The 26968-nt window shown below is 50.7% G+C and overlaps 1 protein-coding gene across 3 annotated transcripts; it reads left to right on the top strand.

Moving 5' to 3' along the window:
* Positions 1-99: 99 nt before the first annotated feature.
* Positions 100-26968, top strand: STAMBP (STAM binding protein). 3 transcript variants are annotated; one of them, XM_072639968.1, is made up of 10 exons: positions 100-226; positions 4622-4839; positions 14874-14949; positions 15340-15435; positions 16693-17050; positions 19431-19555; positions 20541-20678; positions 24329-24441; positions 24870-24969; positions 25449-26968. In XM_072639968.1, the coding sequence occupies exons 2-10, from the start codon at positions 4637-4639 to the stop codon at positions 25503-25505; spliced, it is 1266 nt and encodes a 421-aa protein (XP_072496069.1). In that variant the 5' UTR covers positions 100-226; positions 4622-4636; the 3' UTR covers positions 25506-26968. The 3 variants fall into 3 exon arrangements, with proteins under 3 accessions (XP_072496069.1, XP_072495989.1, XP_072495908.1); XM_072639888.1 differs by lacking the exon at positions 100-226 and adding an exon at positions 769-995; XM_072639807.1 differs by lacking the exon at positions 100-226 and adding an exon at positions 2666-2787.

Raw genomic sequence — 26968 nt, forward strand, 5'->3', positions numbered from 1 at the left:
TTGGCCCCTGACCTTCCTTTACCAAGATGGCCTCCGCGCCGCCACTCCCCATTGGCCCCGGCCTCGCAGCGGAGGCGGGCTCACAGGCCCCTAGCGGCGGCGAGGCGGAGCGGCGGCCGACACCGGATACGACGTCACCACGCATCTCCGCCGGCGTCGGGGGCGGGGCACGGAGGCAACCAGATCGAGGCTGGGGGAGGCCCGGACCGCGGAAGCGGAGAGGCGGGTGAGCGGAGGGGCGTCTGGGAGGGGGAGGGGGAGGGGAAGGGGGCGGGTGGGGGCGACGCTCGTCTGGGGTCTCCCTCGGGTCTCCGTCTGCTCCGTCTTTGCCCATCCCCCATCCCGTCCCTGTCGGGCTCCGCCCCCCCCCTCAGTGAGCGATTCCGGGGTGACTGAGGCCTTGAAGCGCCTACTGTGTGCCGCCCGGCGGGCGGGGGGCGGGGGGCGGGGCCCTCCCCCCCTCCCCCTCCCCCTCCTCCTCCACTGCTGCGCCTGCTCTAGACCGCTGTGGCTTTTCCAGCCCTGACCTCTCTCTCCACCTCCGCCACCGCCCCCCGCCCAGGTGCGGCCCCCGGGGCTCCCTGTCACCCCAGGACCAAAAAGCGCCCCTGGTGTTGAGCGGCGGGCGGTGCCACGGCCCGGAGTCGGGGAGACCCTCCGATCCGTGCCTGGCAGGGGGCCCGGGCGGGCCACGCCCCCGCCGGCCTCAGTTTCCCCAAGTGTAGAAGACCTGGCAGGGTCACGCGTGGAACGACCGAACCCCGGCCTGGCTTCTCTCCCGCCTCCCTCGGACCCTGGGCCGCGGCCCACGCCTCGGTGTGCGTGCCCCCTCTCAGGCTTCCGGACCCACGGACCCGGCCCTAGTCTGGGCCGAAGCGCTTCCGGCCGTTCGGTTCTGGTGTAGACCTTTGGGCTGGACTCCCTCTGGGCCAGGTGCACCGTCTCCAGGGCGTCCTCCTTCCACCGGCTCGGTGCTGAGTTTCGTCCGGCCAGCGGTCAGTGGTCCGGATCAGCGGTCAGCAGCCGGTGGTCTGGGTCAGGGGTCAGCGGCCGGTGGTCTGGGTCGGCGGCCGGTGGTCTGGGCCGGCGGCTGGTGGTCTGGGTCAGCGGTCAGCGGCCAGCGGCCGGCGGTCTGGGTCGGCGGCCGGTGGTCTGGGTCAGCGGTCAGCGGCCGGCGGTCTGGGTCGGCGGCCGGTGGTCTGGGTCGGCGGCCGGTGGTCTGGGTCGGCGGCCGGTGGTCTGGGTCGGCGGCCGGTGGTCTGGGACGGCGGCCGGTGGTCTGGGTCGGCGGCCGGTGGTCTGGGTCGGCGGCCGGTGGTCTGGGTCGGCGGCCGGTGGTCTGGGACGGCGGCCGGTGGTCTGGGCCGGCGGCCGGTGGTCTGGGTCAGCGGTCAGCGGCCCGGGTGAGCCCCTGCGTTCTCCGAGGACAGGGACGGCTCTTGTCCAGCTGTCCAGCTTGGCATCTTCACACGGGCCTCCTCTCACAAGCCGTAGATAAACCATCGCTCCTTCTGTTCCGTGCCCGCCGCCCTCTCACCGTTCCCAGAGCGCCCTCCGCGTGTGTGCTCAGGTCACTCACCGGGATCTTGGCACAAGTCAGCACGCCGCAGTCTTCCCCGGACAGCCCTCCCGGTCCTCCTCGGCATTAAATAAGCCCTCCTGTTTACCGAAGCCAAGCCAACCTCCATCTCACCCCCCGCCTCCCTGCTCAGCCCTCCGCTTCTCTGCCGAGAGGAGGAAGTTTGTCCAGAAGTGATAAAGCCAGCTCCCAGCGAGCCAGCCGTGGCTGATGCCCGTTTTTAGGGACTGTTTCTCGTTGTCTGGTTCCCGACTTCCTTTCGGATAGCCAGCTTGTGAACTCATCCTTCGGTGCTTTCAAAATGACTTTAGCACACTTCTCCACTGGCCTCCCTCGGGTCTAACCATTTTTTATTGCTTATTTTGAGTCCTGTTTCTCCTTTCTCTTATGATGCATGGCATACTGAACTGGTCAGAGTAGAGTAGAGTAGAAGGTGATGATCCCACTGTTATCATCGGGGAGACTTCAGAGGTAATATTATAGCCCTGTCCCATTTGCTCTGTCTCCCATCTTTCTGGTGTTCTCCTTCCACAGGCTTACAGCGAGGTGGGCCTTTAGAGATCTCTTAGTTTAGCTCATTTTGCAGGTGAAGAGAGCATGACTCAGAGATAAAATGGGTTGCCCAAAGGGACACACATAATAAGTACCAGTCTGGATTTGAACCAGGTCCTCTGACTCCAGTCTCTACAGTATGTATGTAGCACTGCCCAAGTTTCATCTGTAAATGCCCTTGGTCAGGTGCCCCACCAAACTCTGCGGGCATGTTTATTTCTAAGCGCTTGTACAAATCCCAAGTGATTTGTTTCATTGAAAACTACGTTTGAAATTAGAGTGACTTTCGCTGAGTCATAGCAGTAAGACTTGAGGGGACCTTAGAAGACATCTAGTCCAATACGCTCCTTTTACAGAATGAAAACCGAGCTCAGGCGGTGACTTGTCCAAAGTCCACAGCAGCAAGGCTATGTCTGGGAACGTCCATAGTCTCAGCCTAATCCCTTTTCTTTCCAGGGCCCAAATGTCCTCGATGGTAGAAGGAAGGACACTTTACAATGCCCTTACTGTTGGACTAGTGAGCCTTCCTGAAGGATTTGGAAACCAGCTATTAGAAGTGTGGGATTTGGCCTGGGAAAGAAGACTTTCTGGTGGGAAGCTTCATGTGTAATCGCATGGAGTCCAGCTTCAGTCAGAGTGGGACGGATGAGGAGAAGGTGAGGGTGACTAGAATAGAGAGCCCATTGAGGCTGGGGAGAAGTGGGAACAAGGCCGAGGCAGTAAGGCAGAGCCAGTCCTTACAAGGCCTTGAATGCTAGGGTGAGACCACTGTAAATCTTTTAACAGATCAAGCTGGTAGATAGAGTAGTTCAAATTATTGACATTTCCATCTAGTTTTACCACCTTCAATAGGGAATTTCAGATGTAATCCCAAAGGCATATTGTGACTTCAGTATTCAGTCCTGAAGACCATCTGGGTATCATAATCTTTGCAGTGAGGTCTTGAGATTCTCGCTCAAACTTAGCTGGGGCCTGAGGCAGAAGACACTGTGTTGCATTCCAAGATAATTACCCGTCTTTTTGCTCTTCAGAGGTTACTTAGCACAGACAGGCTTGCCTGAAATCTTGTTTTCAAGTCCGAAACTCTGTGCTGTGCTAAGACAGGTGATGTTGATTGAATGGAAGGAGTGGCCAGAGAAATAAGAAGACGATGTCAGAGCTGGCTCTTCTGTTTAGCTCTCTGCCCAAATTTACAAAATCAGCCACAGAGAAATCCAGCTTCCAGCAGAGTAAATAAAATGGTTTAACCTTCCTCTTAGGCCACGCTGTACAATGTACACTGAGAGCCCACAGTGAGGAGCACCTGGAGAAATTGGACACAGTTCCTAACCTTGAGATTGGGGAAGGGGGTGAACCCTGTGATGGTGAAGGAAAGGGCCCAGCTGGAACCAGCTTCTTTGCCCTTATGCCTGGGGCAGGTGTCTCTTCCTACTTCTACCCCATCAGTGGGAGATTCCTCCTTTCCTGATCACAGCATCTCACATCTCACAGTGGAGACACGTCCAGAACAAGCCATGTCTGAATGCTATACTCTTAACACACCTGACAAGGGTCATACAGTCTGGCAACCCATCCCATTTGAGGACAGCCCTAAATGTCAGAAAGTACCTCCCTGCCTGAAGCCTAAATCACCCTTTCTGAAAATCTGCCCATTGACTGAGCTCCTCAGTTCCCCAAGGTCAAGAAGAACAAACCAGACTGTCTTCCACATGACAGACGATTAATTATCTGAAGACTGCCATCATCCCCTCTTTCTCCTTCCCTGGTTCCCTTATCCATGTTCTTCCTAATGGTGATGATTGGTCCTCTTCAGGTTTTGATATCTGCTTGTGGACAAGAAGATGGGAAGGACTGATACTTGTCAGCCATAGAGAAGGCAAGCAGAGGGTTTTAGTCAGTCTTCAGTGTGATACAGCAGCCAACAGAGGCAAGACCATCCTAGGCTGAATCAGTAGGAACATTGTTCAGAGTGGGGAACTGATGACGGTGACTCCCTGTGCCCTGCCCTGGCCAGACCGAAGCATTTCCAGAGGAGGGCAGCCCTCTCTGTTAAGGCACTAGCCTTGTTCTGCCTGACTCCCCAAGGATCAGCTGGGGGAAGTTGCAGAGAGAGACATTTGGTATAATAACCCCTTCCTTCCAGGGTGTTGTAGGGATCCATGAGGTAATTATTGTAAAGTACCTTCCCCAGGGCCTGGCACGGAGTGGACAATGTAGAAATGTTAGCTATCCTTATGATGGTGGTTATCAGTGTGAGGAAAGACTTTTAGCCACTGGATCTGCTCAGAATGGTGATGGGCTTCCTTGGGAGCCTCCGAAGAGGGATTCAGGCCAAGGCTGGATGCCACCAGGGACAGTTGGAGAAGTGATTCTTGGGCAGGCCCAGACTTGACTAGTGATCCTTAGGGTCTTATTCCCCCTCTGGGAAGGTGGTGATTGTGAATTGAGTAAAGTCTCTAAGGGCTACTTGCTTTCTCTTTCCTGCTTCAGAACGTCCTGGCCCTGATGCCTGACCACAGGGATGTGAGCCTCCCCCCTGACGAGAGGGTCAGAGCCCTCATCCAGGTAGGCAGTGCAGTGGAGGTCAGCGAAGATATTCCTCTCCGCCGGTACTTCCGTTCAGGAGTAGAACTCATCCGCATGGCATCCATTTACTTTGAGGAAGGCAACATCGAGCACGCCTTCATCCTCTACAACAAATACATCACGTAAGAACCCTTGGGGCTAGGGCTCCACCCTCAGTGGTATTCATTTCTCATGATCACTGTCACTGGAGAGCCTGTTTTGCAGTGTGAATGTGTCCTCTTTCTAATTGATATGACTGTGGAAGGTGATATTTCCATCAGTTGAACTTAATATCAGTCACATCCCTTGATCCATCACTTACCATTATTAAGCACCTGCTATGTGCCAAGCACTTTCTTGGGTACTTGAAAACACCAAGACACAAATTGTCCCTGCCCTTGAGTGTGCCAGGAGCCTTCAAGAGTAGGGAGAGAGTGGAGGGAAAGACGTAACCAGCTTGGGGCCAAAGAGGCCTGACACAGGAGGTGGCCCTGAACAGACCAGGGATTGAGAAAAAGCAGAACCAAGGAGGGACCTACAGGACAAAGGCTCACAAATGGGAAATGAAGTTATCATGTGTGAGAAATAGCAAGAACCCCAGAATTACTGCCTTGAAGTGGACACTAATGAAGTTAGGCTAGGGCCAGGTAGCCTCTTCCTAGAGAGGAGAAAGAACCTGACATCTTAGTAAGTCCTGGAGTCTCGTGGATAGAACTAGCTGTAGAGAAGCACCTTGACTGGTGGGGTTTGGGGGAGGGTATAGGAGACCATTTCTGGAGCCCAGTCACAGAGTGGTGAGGCCTGAACTAGGGCGATGGCTGACTGAGTGCAGAAAAGGGGGTGTGGAGGTGCAGTCCCACAGCCCAACACTGGGGTGTTGGGCAAGCTGCTGAGCTCATCCATTGGCAGAGGCTTTTTATGTGACCATTCTAGGACTGAAGCTAGGCCTGAGTTTCTGGCCAAGATTCGTAGGAGCCCAAATTCTCCTTCCTTTGAGACTAAGTGGGTTCGACAGGCATGACCTCTGTTGCCGGAAGGATTCTAGATTTAGAGCTAGAAAGGGTTTTAGAGATCTGATTGTCCACCCATTCCATTTAACAGATGAAGAAACCAAGGCCCAGAGAGATGGGAAGTGGGGATGTAATGGGGTCTGGCTCTAGATCCTAGATCCTATGGGCTGGGATTCCTGCCTTTGGCAGTCTGGTAAGCTGAAGAGTTTTCTCAAAATCCTGGTTTAGTTCCAGTTTAGAGGCTAGGGAAAAGGAATTCCTTTTCCCCCTTCCAGGTTCACAGAGTCCCTGAAACCTTTCTGTGGACCTCAGATGAAGGACCCCAGCTCTAAAGACTTGGCCACTTTATGGGCAGATCACCTCATATGTCCAGTATCTCAGTCACCCTAATCATGGAGCATCATTGCTTGTGAACAGCATGCATGGCCTATCCTGCAGCTGGCCTTTATGTTTAAGGAGCATACTGTCTCAGGATGAGACATCATTCTAGGAGAAATTCAGCATTGTTTGTGCAAAAAATGCATAATATCATGGAAGAGAGGGCAGTGAGGAGTCATGGAGAGAGCCAGAGACTGAATCAAGAGAGAGCTTCCAGCACTCTTGCTGTCTAAGCCTCAGTTTCCTTATCTGTAAAAAGGGGACAATAATAGCCTGTGCTACCTCCTTTATAGGCTTTTTTCATGGGGAACAAATGAGATCCTGGATGCAAGGTGTTTGTCAAAACTCAAAGTGTTCTACAATTCCATATATTATTAAGGAAATTAGCCTTCCAGATTGGGAAGGAAAAAATTCTCCTGTCAGTGCCTTCCTGGCCTACTTTTGCTCTTCTGTCCTTTCCTTTTGGCCCTTCTCTGTGGGTGCCTACCCCTTGGCACAAAGACAGCCTTCAGAGGGTGATGTCACCACCCACTGAATTCTTTCTTTCACAGGAGGGGCCTCTTCTCTTTCTCCCCGTGTCGTGGCTTGGGGAGTCAAGTGATACTTTGAAATCTCTGGGGAGAGGCTTACAAAGGGCTCTGCCACACAAATACCTGGTGAGGTTTTCTCCAGGGGCCCAGGAACTGGTTTTTCTTACACTTAGGAGGATCACAGTATTTCAGCAGAATTGGTTTCTTTGTAATACTGTCCACTCTATTTTATGCATTTGAAAACCTCATTCTGAGAAGGGTTCGGTGGCTGCCCCAGAGGGACAGTTCTGGGCCCAAGAGCTGTAGGACCCAGGAGAGGCGAAGAGGCCACGTGGAAAATAGGATTTGTTTGGGGCTTCTTGGCCTGTAGGTTTGGGGGACTTAGCGACAGGCTTACCCCGATAATACTATCGTGCATCCTTCTGTGTGGTGGTAACCCTTCCCATACCACCCCAAGAGACACACACACACCCCTCTCTCTCTCTCTCAGCTTTTCTTTACTATATTTGGATCACATTTCATTATAATTGGTTTTCTTGGTAACTGCATGTTTTATTTTAGACTTTTGGAAATATGATGATGACCACAGGTTCACAGATCCATCTCACAAAAAAGCTTGGAAACCTCTCTTCTAGCTACAGATTCTTCCCAGAAGGAGGCCAACAGATAGAACCTCTTTAGGAACATCTTTCCTCCTCTAGTCAGGTTCATTTGCATTGCTGATGCCCTGGACTTCCTGGAGTGCAGACCTGCCCCTGTCAGGTAGCCAGGGGTTGGGAGAGCCTCCTCACTACTGCTGAGGCCTCCAGCAGGCCATCCTAGGGAGCACTGGGCTGATAGGAGTCCTGCTCAGAGGAGTACTGGCTTCCTTGCTACTCAGTGAGCTCCACAAGGGCAGGGAGTCCTTCAGGCTTGTCTGAGAGCCCAGATTATCAAGTGCTGAAGGATATGGATCAATGTTTTCTGGGCAGGGTCAATATGAGAAGGGGTGATGGAGGACCAGAGAGGTTGCCCTCCCCCAAATGGGTCTCCCACCCTAGAATCAGGCCTGGTGGGCATCTGGCGACTGCTGCCAGCAAGATCATCAGGACATTGACTAAATATTTCCGAACATGATCATTCACATTCCTCTAATACATTTGAGTTTGCAAATGAGTTTACTGCTCGCAGCAGCCTAGTCAAGTAAGAGTCAGTTCAGTTCAGTCAACTTTGATTAAGCACTTGCTGTGCACCGGACAGTGTGCTGATAGCTGAGGCTCCTCAGGGAGCTTTCAGTCAGATGGGGAAGACAGGATACAGAAGGAAGCTGGAAAGGGGTGACCCTGAGGGTATGTGGCACAGGGCATCATGTTCCATGGAGGCCAAACCAAGCAGAACCATGGATGAGAAGTGGAGAGGGAGCTGGAGAGTCCAGAGCGCAGCCCTCTCTAAAGGCCTTTATTAAGCACTCACTATATGCCAGGCTCTGGGTTAAGCTCTGAGAATACCAAGAAAGGCAAAAAACCAGCCTCTGCCCTCAGAGAGTAGTGTATGCTCTAATGAGGGAAATAAACATGAAAATAATTGTGTACCTACCTGATTTCTACAGAGCCGGTAAGCAGTTATCTCAAATGGAAAGATTTGTGCAGGTGGGGAAAGGGAGAAAAGCCTTCTCTAGAAGATAGGATTAAAGCTAAGCCTTGAAGGAAGCTGGGGAGTAAATGAGGGAAATGGGGTTCAGCTGACTTGTAATTTGTTCGAGTTCTTAGAGTTAGAGGCAAGCCTTATTAAGCACCTACTATGTGCTCATCACTGTGATAGGCGTAGGGAGTCTCCCTCCTGTAATGGGGCGCAAGCTCTACAGGCAGCCCTCCCCCCACCCCACCCCTGGCCCAGAGAGCCCCAGTGCTGGGCCTTGGTCGGAGGGTCATCGCGATAGACGCCTGTCCTCAGATCCAGTGCCCTCTCTACTGTCCTTCATGAGATCTGACTGGGAGCTGCTGAGAACGCATCAGAACCCTCCAGCCTCACCAACTGCCAATAAGTTCCAAAGCCAGATTTCTTAACCCGGGGTTCAGAGTCCATTGGTAGATTTCATACAGTTTATGAACTTAGATGAGGGGGGAGAACCACACCCTTACATCTAGTTTTACTAACCTTGGATTTCCTTTGTAATCCTCAGCGCTGGATTTTATACATTTAAAGTATGCTAGTGAGAGGGGACCCCAGCTTGGCCAGACTGACTGCCTGAGGGGTCCAGGCACCAAAGAAGGGAGCAAAGACTTGCTCTGGGAGTCAGAGGTACTTTAACAAGAGGTTGGCAGCAGATGAAGGCTAGACAAGCCTCCCCCAGCCCAGAGCCAGCAGTTTCCCAGAAGCCCCTCTTCCCCTAGGAATGTGCTGCCTTTTGTAGACCCGAGTTTAGGGAAGGATCCTCAGCTGGATAAATTCAGTGCATTTTTCCCTGATTAACACGAGCAGTAGCCACTCCTGCCATGGACACTTTCAGAGCTTTTTATGGGCATTGGTTGAGCTTACAGGAAAGGGATCTGTGAAGTACCTAGGCAACTCTTCTCTGGGCTCCAAGGGCCCCTTACAACCAAATCTGCTTAATTAAACTGTGCAGTGGCTCGGCTGCCAGGCTCGTCCTCTCCTCCTTGCCTGTTGTAGAAGAAAGGATGCCCAGTGGCCTCTGAGCTGGAGGCCACTTTGTGCTACCTAGGATGAGTCTCTTCTCTTTGACATGTTTGCCCTCCCTGGGCCCCACAGACGTGCCCTGCCTCTGTTCACATCTGTGCTGCAGCCATAACATGCATCAGCCCATTCTTGTGCTGGAGGTGGGAGACTGATACTTGGAGCTCTCTATTCGCTGGCCAGTGAAGCTGCCAGTGTAGAAAGCTTTCATGATGGCTTAGCAGGTAGAGACCTGCACTAGGCATCAGGAGATGGGAGCACAGTGACCGTGCAGTTTAACCCATTGAAAAGGAATCCCAGCTATATCTTTGTGGAGATCTCTGCAGAAGGGAAGGTGCCACCTCCTACTACTGGCCTCAGCTTTGCCAGTAACTGGTTAGATAGACTCCCTGGGCCTCAGTTTCCTGGGTCTCTGGGATCAGGTGAATCTCCAGGAGCTAAAACTCTTTGTTGTTCAGTCATATCCGACTCTTCTCTTCATATCCCTGTGGACCAACCATCCATGCAAAACCGCAGGAGGGCTTGCCATTTCCTTCTCCAGTATTAGGTGAGGGTTAAGTGACTGGCCCAGAGTCACAGAGCTAGTATCACTTGTCTGAGCTCTGGCTCCAGGCCCATGCTCTGTGCCCTGCACCGTCCCCTGCACCGTCCCCTGCACCACTTGGCTACCCTCAAGATTCTTGAGTACTGCTAGTGATATTGGGCAAGTCACTCTCTTGCAGTCACCACATCAAACCTGGTTACCCTTTGTAACTTTACTGTCCCCCCTTCCAAATGTCCCTCAGTAGAGTCTAAGTGCCTTGAAAGTAGGAACAAGATTGTCTTGGTTTCACTTCCCCAAGCCTCAGCACGGTACCTGGTGCATGAGAGGGAGGCCAGGACCATGTTGAAAGATTTATTAGTTCAAACTGGGGCAGGTGATCACATGGTGGTCAGAAGAAATGATACAAGGACACTCTCAAGGTCTCTCTCAAGAACTCTGGATTTGACTGTGCAACATGGGAGACACTGGCACAGAACCACTCAGCATGGCGTGCCCTCATCAGAAAGGGTACTGTGCTCTCTGAGCAAAGCAGAATTGGGACAGCACAAAGTAAACACAGGATGCACAGATTTGGGATATCCACCCCAAATATTCGCACAGACTGTCTGTGCCCAACCTGTGGCTGAGCATTCCGAGCTTATCTTGGTCTGATCGGCCACAGTCAGACACTGAAACTTCACCTTATCATGGTGATGTCATTTTGGTCCTCTTCGAAGATGAAGGACAACAACTAGCAGCCAACCAGTTCAAACTGGAAACACTTGGTGATCTTCTGTGTGTTATAAGGGCTGAAGAGAGACCAGAGCACAATCCCTCCCCTCAAGGGGATTATCCTGCAGTTGCCCAGATGTCAGAAGGCTTCGCTGAGCATGATATGGGGGGGAAGGGGTGTGCGCATGTACACATGTACATCCGTGTTTCCATATGTAGTGACTCCTTTGCCAATTCCAACACCCTGTCCACCATACTGATGCCCCCAAAGCTGCCTGGGCCTCTCTCTGTTGTTAGCACAGCCAGGCAGGCAGACCTCTTATGGCTTCCACTCCTTAAAGGCAGGGACAAGGTTCCAGTCTGGGTTTGTAGGGTTTGGTTCCTCCAAGGCTCTTGCAGCAGAGATTCTGGCTGTCAGCCTTTGAGATTTGGGCCCAAGCATGAATGGACTATATGGCTTTAGGCCAAAGAGCTTTGTTACATTCGAGCTTCCTGGCTGTGTCAACTGTGAGCTAACCACATTTTCAGCTACAGTTCTCAAAAAACATCTCCTGAGGGGAAGAGGGCTTATGTTGTGTTCAGGGAGGGAGCTCCCCATTTTATCTCTATCATATCATGCTTCTGCCCTGACAGGATTACGGACCTAGAGGTAGAAGGGACCTCCGAGGTCATCTAATGTAACCCACCCATTTTTCAGATGAGGGAACTGAGGCCCAGGGATGAGAAGTGAGTTGTCCATGGTCACATACAGGAAGCAAGTGTCTAAGACAGAGTTTGAACTCAGACAGCTGGACTTCTTTGTACATATTTGCTTCCCTGTCTAGGGGATTGTTTTAAGTGGAATTGAAATAACCCCTAGACTTGTTCAAGTGGGGATTAAGCAAACAAGCCCTATGGTCCGTCCTTAGCATCAGCAGACCCTGGGAGTGAGCACGGGTCTACATCCCTTCAGCTGCTCCTTGTGGGATGCCTGCTGCCATGAAGGAATGACACTGAGATCTAGAAGATTTCCAAGTGGCTCTGCCTCTCAGGGTCTTGGTTCCCTCTCTCTGCCAACAGCCCACTTTGTCATTCGAATCTTCTTTATCCTGCCTTCCCCCAGTGACCTCGCCAAGACTGCTCAGAGCCCTTCCATTGGCCCTCTGCTCTCAGTGACTGCCCACGCACCAGCTCCTGCCTCCCCAGCCCCTCTGCTGCCAGGCTCACTGCAGACTTTGTCACCTGCCCGTATGCACCCTCTTAATTCATCCTCCTGCTGTCATGCTGGCCTCCATGACCCAAAGGCCTTCACAGGAAGTTTCCTTTACTGACTAAAGACCAGGCTCCTAAGGCTGACATTTAAGAGCCTTTGCCCTCTGATTCTGGCTTGTCTTTGTAGTCCTATTTCACATTCCCTGCCTTTACCTACATTGGAAAGTGGCTTGTTTGCTGTTCTCTGAACATGCCCTGCACTTTGTCGCCTCCAAACCTTCCCTACTCCGACTGCCCTCCTTCCCTTTTGGCTTCATTATATCCTTATTGTTCTCATGTCAAAAACCCTGTCAGAGGCCTTCTCTGCTTCCCCAAGTTTGAAAGGATCGATTTCTTCCATCCAACCTCAAAGCACTTTATAATTTCCAGAGCTTCTAATCTCATTTGTAGCATATTTATCTGCCCTGGCTGATGTTAGGTTTCTTGAGGACAGAGATTATCATATTATCTTTGTGTCTACCCCATTTCCTGGGACTGTGCACAATGCCTGGTGGGTGAAGGAGTGGTCTGGGAGGGCAGATGGATGGTATGCTCTGTTATGGCATTCCTGGAGAGCTTCCTGGAGGTTGTGGCATCAAAGAATTGATGGAATTTTGGAAGATAATCACAAAGCAGGAGCAGAGGTGGGAGAGGGACAGTTGGGGAAGCCATGAGGATTGTTTGATTTGCCTGGAGGATGCGCTTCCTCATCAGCTGGTCAGTGACAGGTCCTGAGCCCAAAGCCTTTGTGTGCTGTTGGCATTGTGGAAGGATGCAGAACAGTGTAACAGAGCTCTGGGTTCCAAGTCAAGCCCCCTGCCTCCACCTGGCCTGTGACCTGGGCCATTCATTCACCTTCTAGGAGCCTCTGCTGAAGGTTTTTTATCAGTGGCATGGGTTAGCCATTCTGCTGAGGTCACTAGGAGAAAGTGAAAATGCTGGGCAGGACTTCCTGCAGGTCTCAGACACAGGAATGAGTCCCTGCTCTTAAGGGGAACAGCCCCAAAAAGGAGCTGGGGAGAGGGACAGTACCCAGCACAAGGGCATGAGGAAGTCCCACTTTCAGGAGAGAAATGGTGAATTGTCTAGCCTGACACCCCCCCCCCTTCTTCAAACGAGGATTTGAGAGGAGCTCTCTGATGTTCAACCTCACCCCATCCAGTCAGAGGAAGGGACGTGTTTCAGAAACTATTTGATCCTTCAGGATACCGAGTTTCTAGAGACAGGGGAGCAGCCTAGTAGGAAGTGATGAAGCGTCTGCCAAGGCCTACTTAAGTGGTTTGCCTTGGGATAGCTAGATAGGTGGTAGAGTGGTTAAAGCACCAGGCCTGAAGTCAGGAAGCCCTGAGTTCAAATGTGACCTCATACGCAAACCAGCTGTGTGACCTTGGGCAATTCACTTAACCTCTTTTTGTATCAGTTTCCCGTCTGTGAGATGGGGATAATAATTACGCCTACCTTCCAGGGTTGTTGTAAGGACCAAATGAGATAATTGTGAAGTGCTTGGTACATTTTAGGCACTATGTAAACAATAGCTATCACCATCTTCATCATCGTTATTATTAAATGGAGGTTGTGAAATGAGCTGTCTGATGCCTCCCCTCTCTAGTCAGAGGCAAGGAGAGGCCTAAGGAGCAGGAGCAGTGCCCTCCCCCTACAGGAGCTCTGGATGGTAGTTCCTTTTGCTATCCCCACTTTACAGATGAGAAAAATGAGGCAGGGCGACATTTGGAGCTCTGGAATTACATTTGGGCTTGAGTCTTTCTGACTCTGTCTGGCTTTCTCTCCTTGGCAGCAGCTAAGTGCCTGGAGTGTTTCCCATATCCTGTGTGTGTGTCTTGTACATACATAGCTGTTTGTCTCCCCATTCAATCATGAGCTCTTAGAGGGCAGGGACCAGGTTTTTCCCTTTCTTAGGAGAGGCAGCCACTGCCATAGTAAGAGGGAAGCAAGTGGGTCAGCAGGCAGGAGCACACAGGCTGGCAGGCTGACCAGTCCTTTGCTTTAGTTTCCTTTGAGGCAGCATCTCTGCTCCCAAGGTGACAGACAGGAATCTTTGCTCCTTGCCTGCTCTTCTGGCCCCAAGCCAAGGCTTTTGATCTGGGCCAGCTCCTCCTGCCCCATCCCTCTCCTGTCCCAGCTGGGGATGGAATGAAGGCCAGCCAGCCCAGCCTAGCCTACACTGGCTCTGAGATTTTAGTGCCCTGGCAGTTCATGCTCCAGCTGTTTGTTTTGGCCTCTGCATCTGTTTATTTGGATTCAGTCCTATTAAAAACAATTCCCATTCCGAGGTCCTCTAACATGTCTGTTAACTGCTGGAGGCAGATTTCCATTGTAGCAAAATTGAGACCCTTTATTGAACATTTCAAAGTAAGTCCGTCATAATCGCTTCCTGATGCCTGGAGTAAATAGATCTTCCAAAGATTGGCACTTGATTGCAGCTGAGGAGGCTCCATTAGTGCCTTACCTTTCTTTGGAGGAGAGCTGAAAGGAGAGAGGATTTAACCTTTTAGTATCTGGCCTCTTTTGTTTCTCAAGAAAAAGAAACTTGCTTTGAAGAGCACACCGCATATTTATTTAATACCCCTTCCAGCCTCCAGGGTTGAACCCTGGGTTGGAACAAGACAAGGAGCAACGTGTTGTGCAGGCCACAGGTGCCCTTGAAGGAGCAGGAAGCCTGCATAAGGCCACTGTTGCAACACAAAACTATTTCCTGAAAAATCCATTCCACCAAATAGTTCTCCCATTCAGAAATATATCTCTCTGCATAGTTCAGAAACCTTTTGCTTGGAGTTAAAAAGCTTGAGTCTGGCTTCTTCAGAACAGGCATTGGCTTGTTAGTTTGAGGCTGACCTGGGTTTCCTAGGGCCATCTTGCAGACCTGAACTGGCAAGCTTTGCCTCCTTGCTCACCCTAAGGAGAGCCCTTTGGCAGGTAGGCATTGCTAAGCTGGGCCTTTGCCTGCTGCTTTTCCCTGCTCTTGCCCACCAGTGCTGACACTGACTGCCCATGCTGGGCCCACAGGGACTATAGGCCCATCAGGGTCAAGTCCTTGTGCCTTCTTCCTGGAGGCTTAATCAGTCTGCTTTGTTCTCTCTTAGGCTGTTTCTTGAGAAGCTGCCGAAGCACAGAGACTACAAGACAGCAGTCGTCCCTGAAAAGAAAGAAAGTGTGAAGGTGAGCTCCCCGGCTTTGGCCGAGCAGGGCCTGCCCGCACTGCTTTGTCCCACCACAGCCAGCCAGGACCAAGCCATTCTTGGGTGCCCTCTGTTGATTTCCCCTGTATCACTCCTCCTCCCCTTTTCAAGAGCCATCCCTCATGGCAAAGAAGTTTAAAAAGAAAGAAAAAAAGAACCGATCAGAATCATGACAAGATCTGAAGGTGCCCTCCCTGGGGGCTTCCCAGCTGTACAGAGGAGCCAGGGAGAGGCCTGTCTGGTTGCTTTTTTGGAATCTCAGTCATTTCTCTGTCCTCTTTTTAATTTGCTGTTAACACTGTGCTCTTACCCCCTCAAGGAGACTGGATGAGAATGCCCCTTAATGTCCCGTTTCTTTGTTATGTCCCAGAAACTTAAGGAGATCGCATTTCCCAAAGCAGAAGAGTTGAAGAAGGAGCTGTTGAAGAGATATACTAAAGAATATGTGGAATACAATGCGAGAAAGGTCAGTGTGTCCTAGGATGCAAGGGAGCCCTCAGCAGCCCAGAGCCCATGCTGGGTTCTGGGGATGACGCACTAGCCTGGCCTGCTGCCTCCTCCTTCCAGGGGGTAGCCATCGTAACAGCTCGCACATTTCTATAGTACTTTGATATTTGCAAACACTTTTCATCCATTATCTCATTTGAATTCCAGCGCATCCCTGGCAGCTAGGTGCTCCCATCATTTCCATTTTATAGATAAGAAAACTGAGGCAGGCAGAGGAGAAGTAACTTGCCCAGGGTCACACAACCAGTAACTCTCTGAGGCTGGATTTGAACCCAGGTCTTTCTGATTCAGAGTCTGGCACTGTCTCCACAACTCCCTCTATGTTATGACAAAAGCAGTGGGGTCTTGGAGTTTGAGATGGTATTCCAGCAATTGTTTGGACACTGGGGGAAATAGCCTCTGAGTCTGCTTCCATGCTTGTAAAAGAGGCCTGGAATATTTATGCTTCCTATTTCCAAGATGGCAAAATGCTGAAATAGGGAATAATGCCCACAAGAAAAGCAGTAGGAATTCAGGGAAAAGAGGGATGGAATCCTCAGAACCGTGCGGTAAGCCTTGGATTGGCAGAGTGGAGGGCTGCTCCCAGAGGACAGAACCCCAGTGAGGAAAGGGGCAATAGTTAGGAAGCTGCATGTCTAGCCCTGGGTGAATCATTGGAGATGGAAAGGCACAAGCAGCCCCTTCCCTCAAGGAGCTCCAGTTCCAGTGGGAGAACACCAAAGATACACTCAGAGTGAAAAGAAGGTGGAGGAAGGCCTGGAAGATCCCCCAAGGCAAAGGTGCAGAGAGGAGAGATGGATTTTCATGGGCAGGAAACAACAAAACTCTGCCACTGTGACTAAATCATCAAGTAAATGGAGGGGAGGAGAGTATGAAAACGTAAAACCGTTGACAGGGCTGGAGCTAAACTGTGAAGAGCTTTAATGTCCCCAGAAGAACTTTCTAGTGGACCCTAGAGGTCATAGAGAGCCATGGAACCTCATTGAGAAGGGGGGCGGTGTGGTCAGAAACATGCTTTAGGAAAATCCTGCTGGCTGCCAAGTGTAGTGGGAAAGATAAGGGGGACCAGGAAACTGGAGGTGGGTGAGGTATGTATGGTGGTGAGGAGTGGAGGCTCAGTGAAAAGGCCATTCTAGCTGCAGTGGAGTGTTTCTGTCAGGGACTCTTCCTGCCTCACTGCTGCATTGTGAGCTCAAATCACTTTGTTTCTCTGCAGAAGAAAGAAACAGAGAAGTTTGCTCGATACTTGGCCACCCAGCAGCAGCTGGAAGAGGAACGACAAAGGGTAGCCCAGCAGAAGCAGCAGCAGGCAGAACAGGAACAGTTTCATGCCTTTGAAGAAATGATCCGTCGTCAGGAGCTGGAGAAGGAACGACTCCGGATAGTGCAGGAGTTTGGGAAGCCCGAGGCAGATCCTGAGATTCTGGGTGGTCCCCTGGTGCCTGGTGTAGAGAGGCCCCCAACGGACGTGTTCCCTGTAGCTCCTGGCCTCCCAAGCCCCAGTCCCGGCCTGCCCAAGCCCCCACTGGTGGACAGGTCCTTGAAGCCCGGAGCTCTGAGCAGCCCAGAACATAGTGAGTCTCTCTGTTGGTTATTTCCCTGACCTTTGTGGTAGAGCCTGGGGGTGGGTCACCAGAAAAGATTACACAAGAGGGGCTGGGTTAAAGATGCCCCAGTGCCACTGGTGAAGAAGGTTGGTCACAGAAACCACTCAAAAAATTCCAGTGACCCATTGCTGCCCCTGTTGTACTACACACTAGTCATTGTGGCTATGGAGGCATTGGAAAATGGGGCCTTTACCATGTGGTAGAGGGGAACCCAGTTGTTTTTCTGGCTAGTCTCAACATCCTTGGCAAGAGAGCCAACACTGTTGGGGGAATAACCTAAGGGTTATGGAGGGATTCCAGTTTTGCTCACGATATCCATCATTGTTTCAAAGGAAATTCTATACCTCCTAGGCTCCATCCTTTTTGGTGACGCCAAAGCACTTTTGACCTCTAAGGGCCTCAGCCAAAAATAAACATTCTGGATAATTAGGTTTGGAAAACGGCTCCCAGCCTTCTTCCATTTTTTGACCCTCCAGTACTGGCCTCACTGGTTCTCTTTGTTGCTTGATGGTTACAGAACCAGCTACCTGAGAAGGTGCAGAAAACAAGAGACAAATCACACGTGTGCCGTTAGTGTGGAAGCCAGGATTTGGTGAAAACCTCCCCTCCCAGCTGTCATTTAAGGAAATCCAATGAAATCACACCAAGTCAGGTGTCCTGGAGCCCCAGTTAAGGGAGGATTACATAATGAATGACAGAAAGAAACTCAGGAAAGGGAGCATGGAAGAACTCTTTCTTCCAGATGCTCCAACTGTCCATCATTTGAGCTGCATTTGAATCTGTTTCTCATTCTCTCATTTTGGAAACTTCCGTTCATTTGAATTTTATAAAAATTCAGGTATTTATGGAGAAAATTCAAGGAACAATAAGATTTCCCATTTCAGCCTTGGCTTCTGACTCCTTCAGACTCATAGCCTGCTGGCTCTGAGTTTGATCCTGTAGGGATCAACCCTGATTTACATAAGAGTAACAATGGCTGCTGGGGATGGTTGCTTTACAGATAGTTTCCCCCTTCAGTGCTGTGAAGTATTTGCCATAACTGTTATCTTCTGCATTTTTCAGATGAGAAAGGTAAGGTTCAGAGACCCTAAGTTCTATGCCCAGGGACACACAGCAAGCGAATGAGGGTGGAAGGTGGGAAGGACTCACCACGAGCATTTGTGTAGAACTAGTAGATGCAGAGCTCTTGATTTGTGGCATCTCCTCTGGTCCTCAGATAGCCCTGGGATGGAGGACCGGTTATCATCCACATTTTACAGATGAGGAAACTAAGGCTGTGGGGGCTAAGTGACCTGCCTAGGTCCACGTAGACAGTAAGTGGCTGAGGTCAGATTCACACACAGATCTTCCAAGTGTCCCAATCCAGCACGCTTTCCACTACATCACTTCCGCTGCAGATGCCTGCCAGACACCTGGGCACAAGGCAGGAAGAAGAAGGCAGACAGCCCCTCCCCTCGAGCGTAGTCCCAGCCCCAGAACTTGTAGGCAGCAAGAGGCGGCACGTGCTGAGCAATGTGAACCCACCAGGCCTTGGAGAAAGTATCCGGAGAGGAGGCGGCCTCTCGGGCCCAGGCCCCCTCGCTGTATGGTTTGCGAAGCTGCGGCTTCTCTCTCCATAGTTTTGAATGTCGCTTTCTTTGGAGTTTCAGAAACACAAAAGAGAAATGAGCAGACTTAGGACGTGGAGCACTTTTAACATCTCTAAACTGAATGGGCAGGGTGATTACAAGGTGGCAGGTGGAGAGCACCAAGTGAAAGCCAGATCTCACTGAAGACGCTTTCTTGAGGGGCCATCCCCACCCACCCCTCCCTTGGGAAATTCTCTTCAGAGCCCAAGACTCAAGCAGTCTTGGAAACTTGAATTTAAATTAACTCAGCCCCAACTTCCTGAATGACTTCAGCCTTCATTGCACTGTCTGATCCACCTGGGCCCCTCTATGTTCTCACTTGCCTGGAACTCCCTCAGAATAACTGGATCAGGGTATAGGTGTCCACCAAAGTCACCTTGTGTTGCCATGGGGGCACGGGGCAGGGCGGGATGGGCAGGGCTTCCCCTTTACTAGTATTCTAGTATTTAAACCTCAATGGCTGTTCAGAAAAATGAGGCCAGCCTGATTTGGATTGGGGGATGCTGGGCAGCTAGACTCTTCTCCCATTGATTTCAGTCCCTGTTATCTTGGAGCCCATGGACAAGGAGTGGAAAAAAGAGGTTTCCATTGCTAGCCTCTCCCTTGAGTAACCTTTATATTTGTAAGGTATAGCCCAGCTTGGAGATTTTTAATACAGCCCATCCCTCAGAACATCGTAGGCTTGTAGCCTCTAACCTTTCCCCTCTTTTCCTTTACAGTGCCTACAATAGATGGACTTCGCCATATGGTGGTACCCCAGATGCTCTGCCCACAGTTCCTCCAGTTGGCTGATGCCAACACTGTCCGTGGTGTGGAGACGTGTGGGATCCTCTGTGGGAAGCTGGTAAAGTAAACTCCTCCCAGGCCTCCCCTAAGCAATGGCCCTTTGCCAGAGTTCACAGAATGATGGGAAGGGACCTCAGAGGTCACCTAAATCATCCTGTGGCTGACCAAAGATCTGATTGTGAGGGCTTACAGACCTGCACCAGTGAGGAGCCTCCCTCATCTGGAGGCTGCCACTTCCTGTTTGGAGAGGTCTCCTCCCTTCACATTTGTCCCTCCTCAGGATCACTTTAATTCAGAAACTGTTAGAAATGGACACCCCTAGATATTGCCATTATCCACATTCCTTATTTTAAACAGACTCCTGACATGATTGCAGTCATCCACCCTGACGTGCCCATTAGTGAGGGATGCTACATCTCCACTACTTTCCTAAACACTAAGTCATTGGCATTGTCAGCAGAGATTTACCAGGTGCCCATGGCCTAGAGCACGGTGATATACATAAAGCACACCCAAAGAGTACGCATGTGCGTTGCTTCTTTGAGTACTGTGCAAGGTGATGGCGGGCACCCTGGGAGTGTTGGGGGGTGGGCACCAGGAGCAAGAAAGTCTTCCTTCTTTGGGCCTTAGTTTTCCTGTCTGTGAACTAGGGGATTAGACTAGATCAGGGACTCTTAACCTGGAGTCCATGAACTTGTTTTTAAAAAATATCTTGATAGCTGTATTTCAGTATACTTGGCTCCTTTTATAATCAGTGTATTCCATTGTATGCATTTAAAAACATTTTTCTGAGAAGGAATCCAGAGGGGTCCAAGACACCAAAAATGTTAACTCCCAGGCCAGACGATGATAGGTCTCATCTGGCTTTAACAGTCTAGAGGCTGACCAGTTTACCTGGACCACAGGGCATGTGGGGCCCTGAGGAAAATGATGGGGATCAGGACCAGCAGGCCTGGCCCAGCTCACGCCTGCCAGACCTCCAGCTCTGCCACATTTGTCACTCGCATGATCATAATCGTTTCTTCTTCTATCCCCTCTGACAGATGAAAAATGAATTTACCATCACTCACGTCCTCATCCCCAAGCAGAGTTCAGGACCTGATTACTGCAACACGGAGAATGAGGAGGAATTGTTCCTTATCCAGGATCAGCAGGGCCTCATCACCCTGGGCTGGATACATGTAAGTGCCAGCCTCAACCTTGCTGCTCTGCCCAGTGTCAGACACTCACAGGCTTTCTTTCTCCATGTTCTGTCAACATGGGAAGCATGCAGTCTTCCTTGGCCCCGCATGGCTTCTCCTGCCTGGGTGCTGGGATGTCGCCCTGGGAGTGTGGCATTAGGGGCCTTTTCAAGAACTGTACTCAGAAACCAGGAGGTAGCAGGAGGGCCAGAGCACTGGCTAAGTAGGGCCATTGAAGGCCACTAATAACCACATCAGTGATGCTGAGCCACGGGACCACACTTGATGTTGCAGGTGGTCCTGAGGCATGCACACTCTGACCTGATGCCATGATGTAGCTCCTCTGTGACTCTTCCTTCCTTTGTCCTCCCCAGCAAAGCTTATTATGTGGCCGCATAAAGAAGGTGGCGTTTTAGGATGCCACCTCCTCATGGTCTGAGCAGGCCATTCATCCGTTCACGCAGAACTTCTTCCCCTAAGGTTGTCCCTGCCCCTTATTGTCACAAACAATATCTTGCTTCTCCTTTAACGTGGGCCTCTAGCCTCCTTCCCATGGCCTCCCTCCATTCCAATTGTTTGTCCCCACAGCCCTGAGTGCAAATTCTTCCCTGTTACTCCCTCCTCCATGTGGCATGTGGTACTGTAGAAAGGGCAGAGAATTGGAGGCTGCAGAGACCTGGGTTCAAATCTCACCCTGCTCTAGAAACATGGTTGAGTCAGCCAATAGGCATGTATCAAGCAGGTACTATGGGCACTGGGGAACAAAGAATAGAATGTTCCTGGGTTGTAAGAAGTCTCTGTACTCACAGGGTGTGTGCATGCTGGTACACACCAGAGAAGTGCAGGATGACTGGGGGATGGTTTTTATGACTCTTCCTCACTCCTCTGGCCTGGGATGCCTCCCCTTTGCACCATCATTCTCTCCTGTGATCTCATCCATTTCCGGGTTTGAGTGGCCCGCCCTTGTTAATGCCGCCTAAGTTTTGACCTCTGTCCTTGGTCTCTCTCCATTCCCACCACCCCCAGACCTCCATGTCCTGCTGGCATCTCAGACTCAGTGCCTCAGGTGGAGCTCCTTGGGTGGCCTGCCCTCTAAATACCCGATTTCTCTGAACATGCCACTGTTCTGCCAGCCAGCCGTGACATCCCCCTTATCTTCAAGGTTCCCTCCTCTGGGGCTTTGCTTCTTTACCTCAGTGTTTCTTGCATGTGGCTCTTTCCAGGCCCATGGCTATCCTCCTGGCAGAGCAGCCTTTTCTTAAGTCATACCCAAGCTACTGCAGTAGCCTCTTTCCCATATTTTCTGCCTTCAGTCTCTTCCCTCCTCTAATTGGTAGGCACCCCTCTGCCAGATGAACCTTGAGAGGATTACAAAACTGGCTGCACGCTCAGACACCTCCCTTGGCTCCCCACAGCTGGCAGCTGCTGCTGCGCAGGAGCCTTCACGACACATATCACCAATTCTTCCCCCCCATGAGCCCTGTAGTCCAACATTTGGCCTCTGGGCAATTTGGCCTCTGGGCATTACGGCCTTCCTGTCCCAGCTTGAGGTGGGCAGGTGGGAGCTGGGCCCAGCCACGCATTAGAAAACTGAAGTGTCCTTGGGGATGTACCTAGGCTTCCTAGAGGGAAGCCCCCTCCCCCTGCTCACCAGCCTTCTGCCCCAGCCTCTTCCTGCAGCCCAGGTGCCCTTTCTGAAGTCCCAGCTCCTCTCATCTGCTTCCCTGGGATCATCCTTCCCCAGCTCCCATTTCTGATGCCCTTGTGACTATCCATCTTTCTGCCATCTGTGCTGACCCAACTTAGGATGCAATCTGTGTCTGAATCCTGGAGCTTCCCCCAACTTGGAACTACTAACCAATCCTGCTCCTTCTCACGCATTGCTATTGTCCAGCATGAGTGAGGATGGCTCTTTGTAGCCCGGGGTCCAGCCAGGATGTAAATCCACCCTCATGGCTCACAGAGACTGCATGAGGATCCCTTCTACAAAAACCTCATCCCTCCCTTGGCGTGTGTTAGCTCTCTGTCAAGTCAAGCCTGCCTGGGAGTATTTGGGTGCCCTGTACTCCATGGGGTGATTTTCTCATTTCAAAGACTGTGTATACAGCACTTTGGAGACTTCTCAAGGAAGACCTAGAAAAGGGATTTGAAGTGAGATCTGAAGGCCACATGAGGCCCTCCGGGGCAGCTTCCTGCATCCTTGTTGATTTTTTGTACAGCTGCAGATTGTGCTTTGAGAAAGTCTGGAAGGAGGCTGAGAGCTTTTTTTTCCTTTTAAAAATCTTGGTATTGCCATCTTTTGTTTTATGCCACCTATATTGGGCATCTAGTTGTTGCCAGGCCTGGAGTCTGGAAGACTTGAGTTCAAATTCAACCTCAGACACTCACTAACTGGAGACCTTGGGCAAGTCCCTTAACTGCATTCTGCCTCAGTTTCCTCAACTGTAAAATGAAGATGATAATAGCACCTGCCTCCCAGGGTTATTGTGAGAATCAAAGGAGATAATGATTGTAAAGCCCTTCTCCCAGTGCCTGGCACGTAATAAACACCGTATGGATGTTAGCTGTTACCACTCTTAGCATTGATATTATTGTGAATTTCCCCTGCACATTGAGCCTTCTGTTGTAACAAAGACTAAAAAAAGAAATGGGACCCATTCTTTGCATGATCTTGAGACCTGAGACTCTTTTTTTCTCTTCCTTCCTTCCCTGATCTCATTAACAGGCAGGCTTAGAATTCTGCCAGTGTCACTAGACCCTTCCCACCTCCTCATCCAGAAACCACTGAAGGGCTCCCTACCATTTCTTTTTGACATGGTCAGTACTTAAAGATACCCAGAATCTCTGAGGTGGAAGGAGAGCCTTCCTCGAGATCATCTGCCCCAACAAGGATCCCCTTTGTCCCAATTTATGCATTCAGGGCCCAGCTGAAATTGTTCCTCCAAACAATGGACCTTTCAAGAATTGAAGTTTTCCCCTTTGTCCCCTGTCTCCTCCCCTTGCTCCCCACATCGCTAGGACAGTGATGAACTTTCAGTACTGAGCAGAAAAAAATGGCAGAAAACCCTCAATCAGGTAACTCCTTTTAACTACGGACTTGAAGTGAGCCCCTGCCTATGGGATCCTTCCTCAGCAGTGTCCTTCTGCCAGGGACTCATGAATGACTTTTAGGCACCTTTCTCCAGAAGGACCTTCCCCATGCCCTCATAGATGAGCAAGCTCCTATTTCCTTCTCAGCTCCTAAGCCAAGATGTCTGGCCACCGGAGCCTGACTCGTACTCTCAGGTGGTCAGATCTTTGTTTGCTGCAGAGCCCAAGTCAGGGAGTACATGAGCTTCCCAGGACATCTCAGCTCTAAAAGAAGCTTCTTTGAGGTTTGAGGGCTTTTTCTGTTTCTTTTTACATGGCTTATACACATTAGAGAAGAAGTATTCACTTTCTTAAAGGCTTATTGATCAGAGTGTGTATGTAGAAATGATCTTCCACTTTTTTTTTATGATCATCTGCTTTTGAAAAAGGCCAAGTATCTGGCCAGTTGCCAGGAGCCGTGTTTGGCTCTTCCTCCACCAGCTGACCTCAGTGACCAATGTGCCTCTCCTTGGGAGCACTGGCCCACCTGTCTTTGTCTGCCTTTGTCTGTCTGCTTACAGACTCACCCCACACAGACGGCTTTCCTCTCCAGCGTGGACCTGCATACACACTGCTCATATCAGATGATGCTCCCAGAGTCCATTGCAATCGTCTGCTCCCCCAAGTTTCAGGAGTGAGTAAATGAGATTGGGCTCCAGGCTCTGAAAGGGCCCACTGTCCCTCTGTCATGTCTATTAACTCTGTCCACGAATATTGAGATACCATAATGAAGCCCTGTTGGGGAGGTTTTCCTAGTTCTGCATGCCCCAGAGGTCATTTCATAGATAGCAGTTGGAGGCTTAGCCGCAAGAAAGTCAGAAAAGGGGCTGGAAGAGAACTGGAGATCCCCCCAGAGCATCCTGGGTACCCCATCGTCCTTCCCACAGGGTTTGTCTTTGGCTCAGCTTCTCTAAGGAGGATCAGTTGGTGTGGGAGGAGGGACCCTGAGGCTCTGGTTTCACCCCACTTTGCCAGGCGTGAGCCGAATGGGTACACATTGACACCAGAGCTAGGGAGTGAGAAGATGGTAGGGTGTGTCCTGTGACTCTCTTCTCATTTCAGAACAGGATTCTTTAGGCTGACAGATCATGGACTGGAGGAGATATCTTCATGTCGCCAAAAAGGATTCCATCCACACTGCAAGGATCCTCCTCTGTTCTGTGTGAGTATGAGAGCTGAGTGAAGTGAGTCTGGGGCTTGAGGAGTGAGAGGACAGGCTGACGAACTGTGTCTGCAGCCCCCTCCCCTACCCAGTAGAAGCAGCTCTGGGCCAATCCCTGAATCACAGAGGTCTGGGGGGATGACCTTCTGCCACTAGACTGACTCAGGGCCAGACTGGTTGAGTGTGGTACTCAAGCCCTTTGAGACAGTTAGGATTTCCCAGCTTGACAGATAAGATGGCTTTGGGGGCCTTCCTGAGAAGGTTTAGCTGCCACACGGGCAAAGAGCCATTCTAAAACCAGCAAGTCCCAAGGAGCTCCCCGAGAAGGACTGGGAAGCCTGTCTTCGACTCTCCTCCTGCAGGCCCTGGCTACCTGGGACCCTGGGGCTGCCTGGACCTGAGCTGTCTCTGTGCCTACCACAGATGCGTGGGCCTGCTGCTTGCCAGGGTTTTGAGGTTTGTGCTTTCTTCCCTTGTAGACCTGCAGTCACGTGACCGTTGTGGACCGAGCAGTCACCATCACTGACCTTCGATGAGATGTTGGCCTTAACACCTTCCAGTTACTGTAAAAGGGCTCTCCGTGTACCGTAGCTCCCTCTCTTTGTTCTCCAGAAACGCTTGAGAGCTTTGGGGAGAGTTTACCTTTAGGTTGCAGGGGTTTTCTAACTGAAAAAGGAATCTGACATCAGCTGAGGGAGAGCTGGCTGTTCAGTATTCCTAGATGAAAGAGAAGTAATGGACACGATTCGAGGTGGGGTTTGATTTTGTTTTTCCCTGACAGTACTAATCTAACTTCTTGGTCTGTCTCCAACTTAGCTCTCCTCCTTCTCTCTTTCTTTGCTACTGGTTAATCTGTTCTCAGTGGAACAGACTGAGGGCATCTGTATGGGCAGAACTGTGTTGACCCATTTAACATATCTTTTCTACCCTCCTGCAGCGTGCGAAGGGGTTAAACATGCAGACACTTTAAAATAGGATACTGTGTCCGATGGCTTCCTTTGAGGAGGTCACTTCCATACTGAGACTGATGCTGACTCAGGGCCAGGACAGAGCAAGGGGAGGGCAGAGAAATCTGACCAGGCGGATCACGGGAAGACAGAATAGCCAACGAAATGCTTTTGTGTGGCTGGCCAGAGATGTTGTTGTTTAACAAATGGTTCCAAAGAAAGTTTTTTCCCCTAAATAAAGTGATTAAATAAACTCAACCATTACCTTCTGCTCTAGAGTAACCAGCCAGAGCAGGAGCGTGTTTACTGGTAGGAGTAAAGACTTGGGCCTTGGGCCCAGGAGACAACTGGGGCACTTGTCCTCTGCAGCTTCCCCCACTGCCATGCCTTTTCTTCTGTTTTCTCCTGAGCCAGAAAGTCTTTTCTAAGGTAGAAGAGAGGTGCCCCTTTCCCCGGTGGAGACTCTTTATTGAGTTCTTGTGCCATTAAGCAAGATTCAGCCTTTTGTCTGGAGCATCTTGCACTGTCTTATGCCCCAACCGTCTCTCTGCTCATGTCTCCTTGGCTTTTTCTTTCTTGACCGATATTGTATCCCAACTAAGGGGTAGTTAGAAGCTGCTGCTGATTTTTTTGTCCTTTTTTTCTTTAAAAAAAAGAAAGTTTTGTTGACACCTTTTTGTTTTTACGTGACAGTTATTTCTGGGAGTACTGCTTCCCCAGCTGTGCTTCCCTGACATTGAGCCTTCCCTTGTATCAAAGAAAGAGCTGATTAAAAACATCCATACATCCATCCCGCCCTTTGCACTAGGGATTGTTCCCCTCTGCTAAGAGGAGAGAGGCCTGGAACCGTCCCTGGACGTGGTCTGGTTCATTTGGTTACTGTTGCTTTACACTTTGGCTTTACACTTTTACACTTTTCACTTAAATTGTTGTCAGTCATTGTATATATTATTATTTTGGTTCTCCTTCTTTCACTGTGCATCATTTCATACAAAGCTTCCAATTTCTCTGGAATTCTTGTATGTCATTTCTTAAAGTCCAGTAGTATTCTA

Source organism: Notamacropus eugenii, chromosome 1 (genome assembly GCF_028372415.1).
Source record: "Notamacropus eugenii isolate mMacEug1 chromosome 1, mMacEug1.pri_v2, whole genome shotgun sequence".
Taxonomy (NCBI): domain Eukaryota; kingdom Metazoa; phylum Chordata; class Mammalia; order Diprotodontia; family Macropodidae; genus Notamacropus; species Notamacropus eugenii.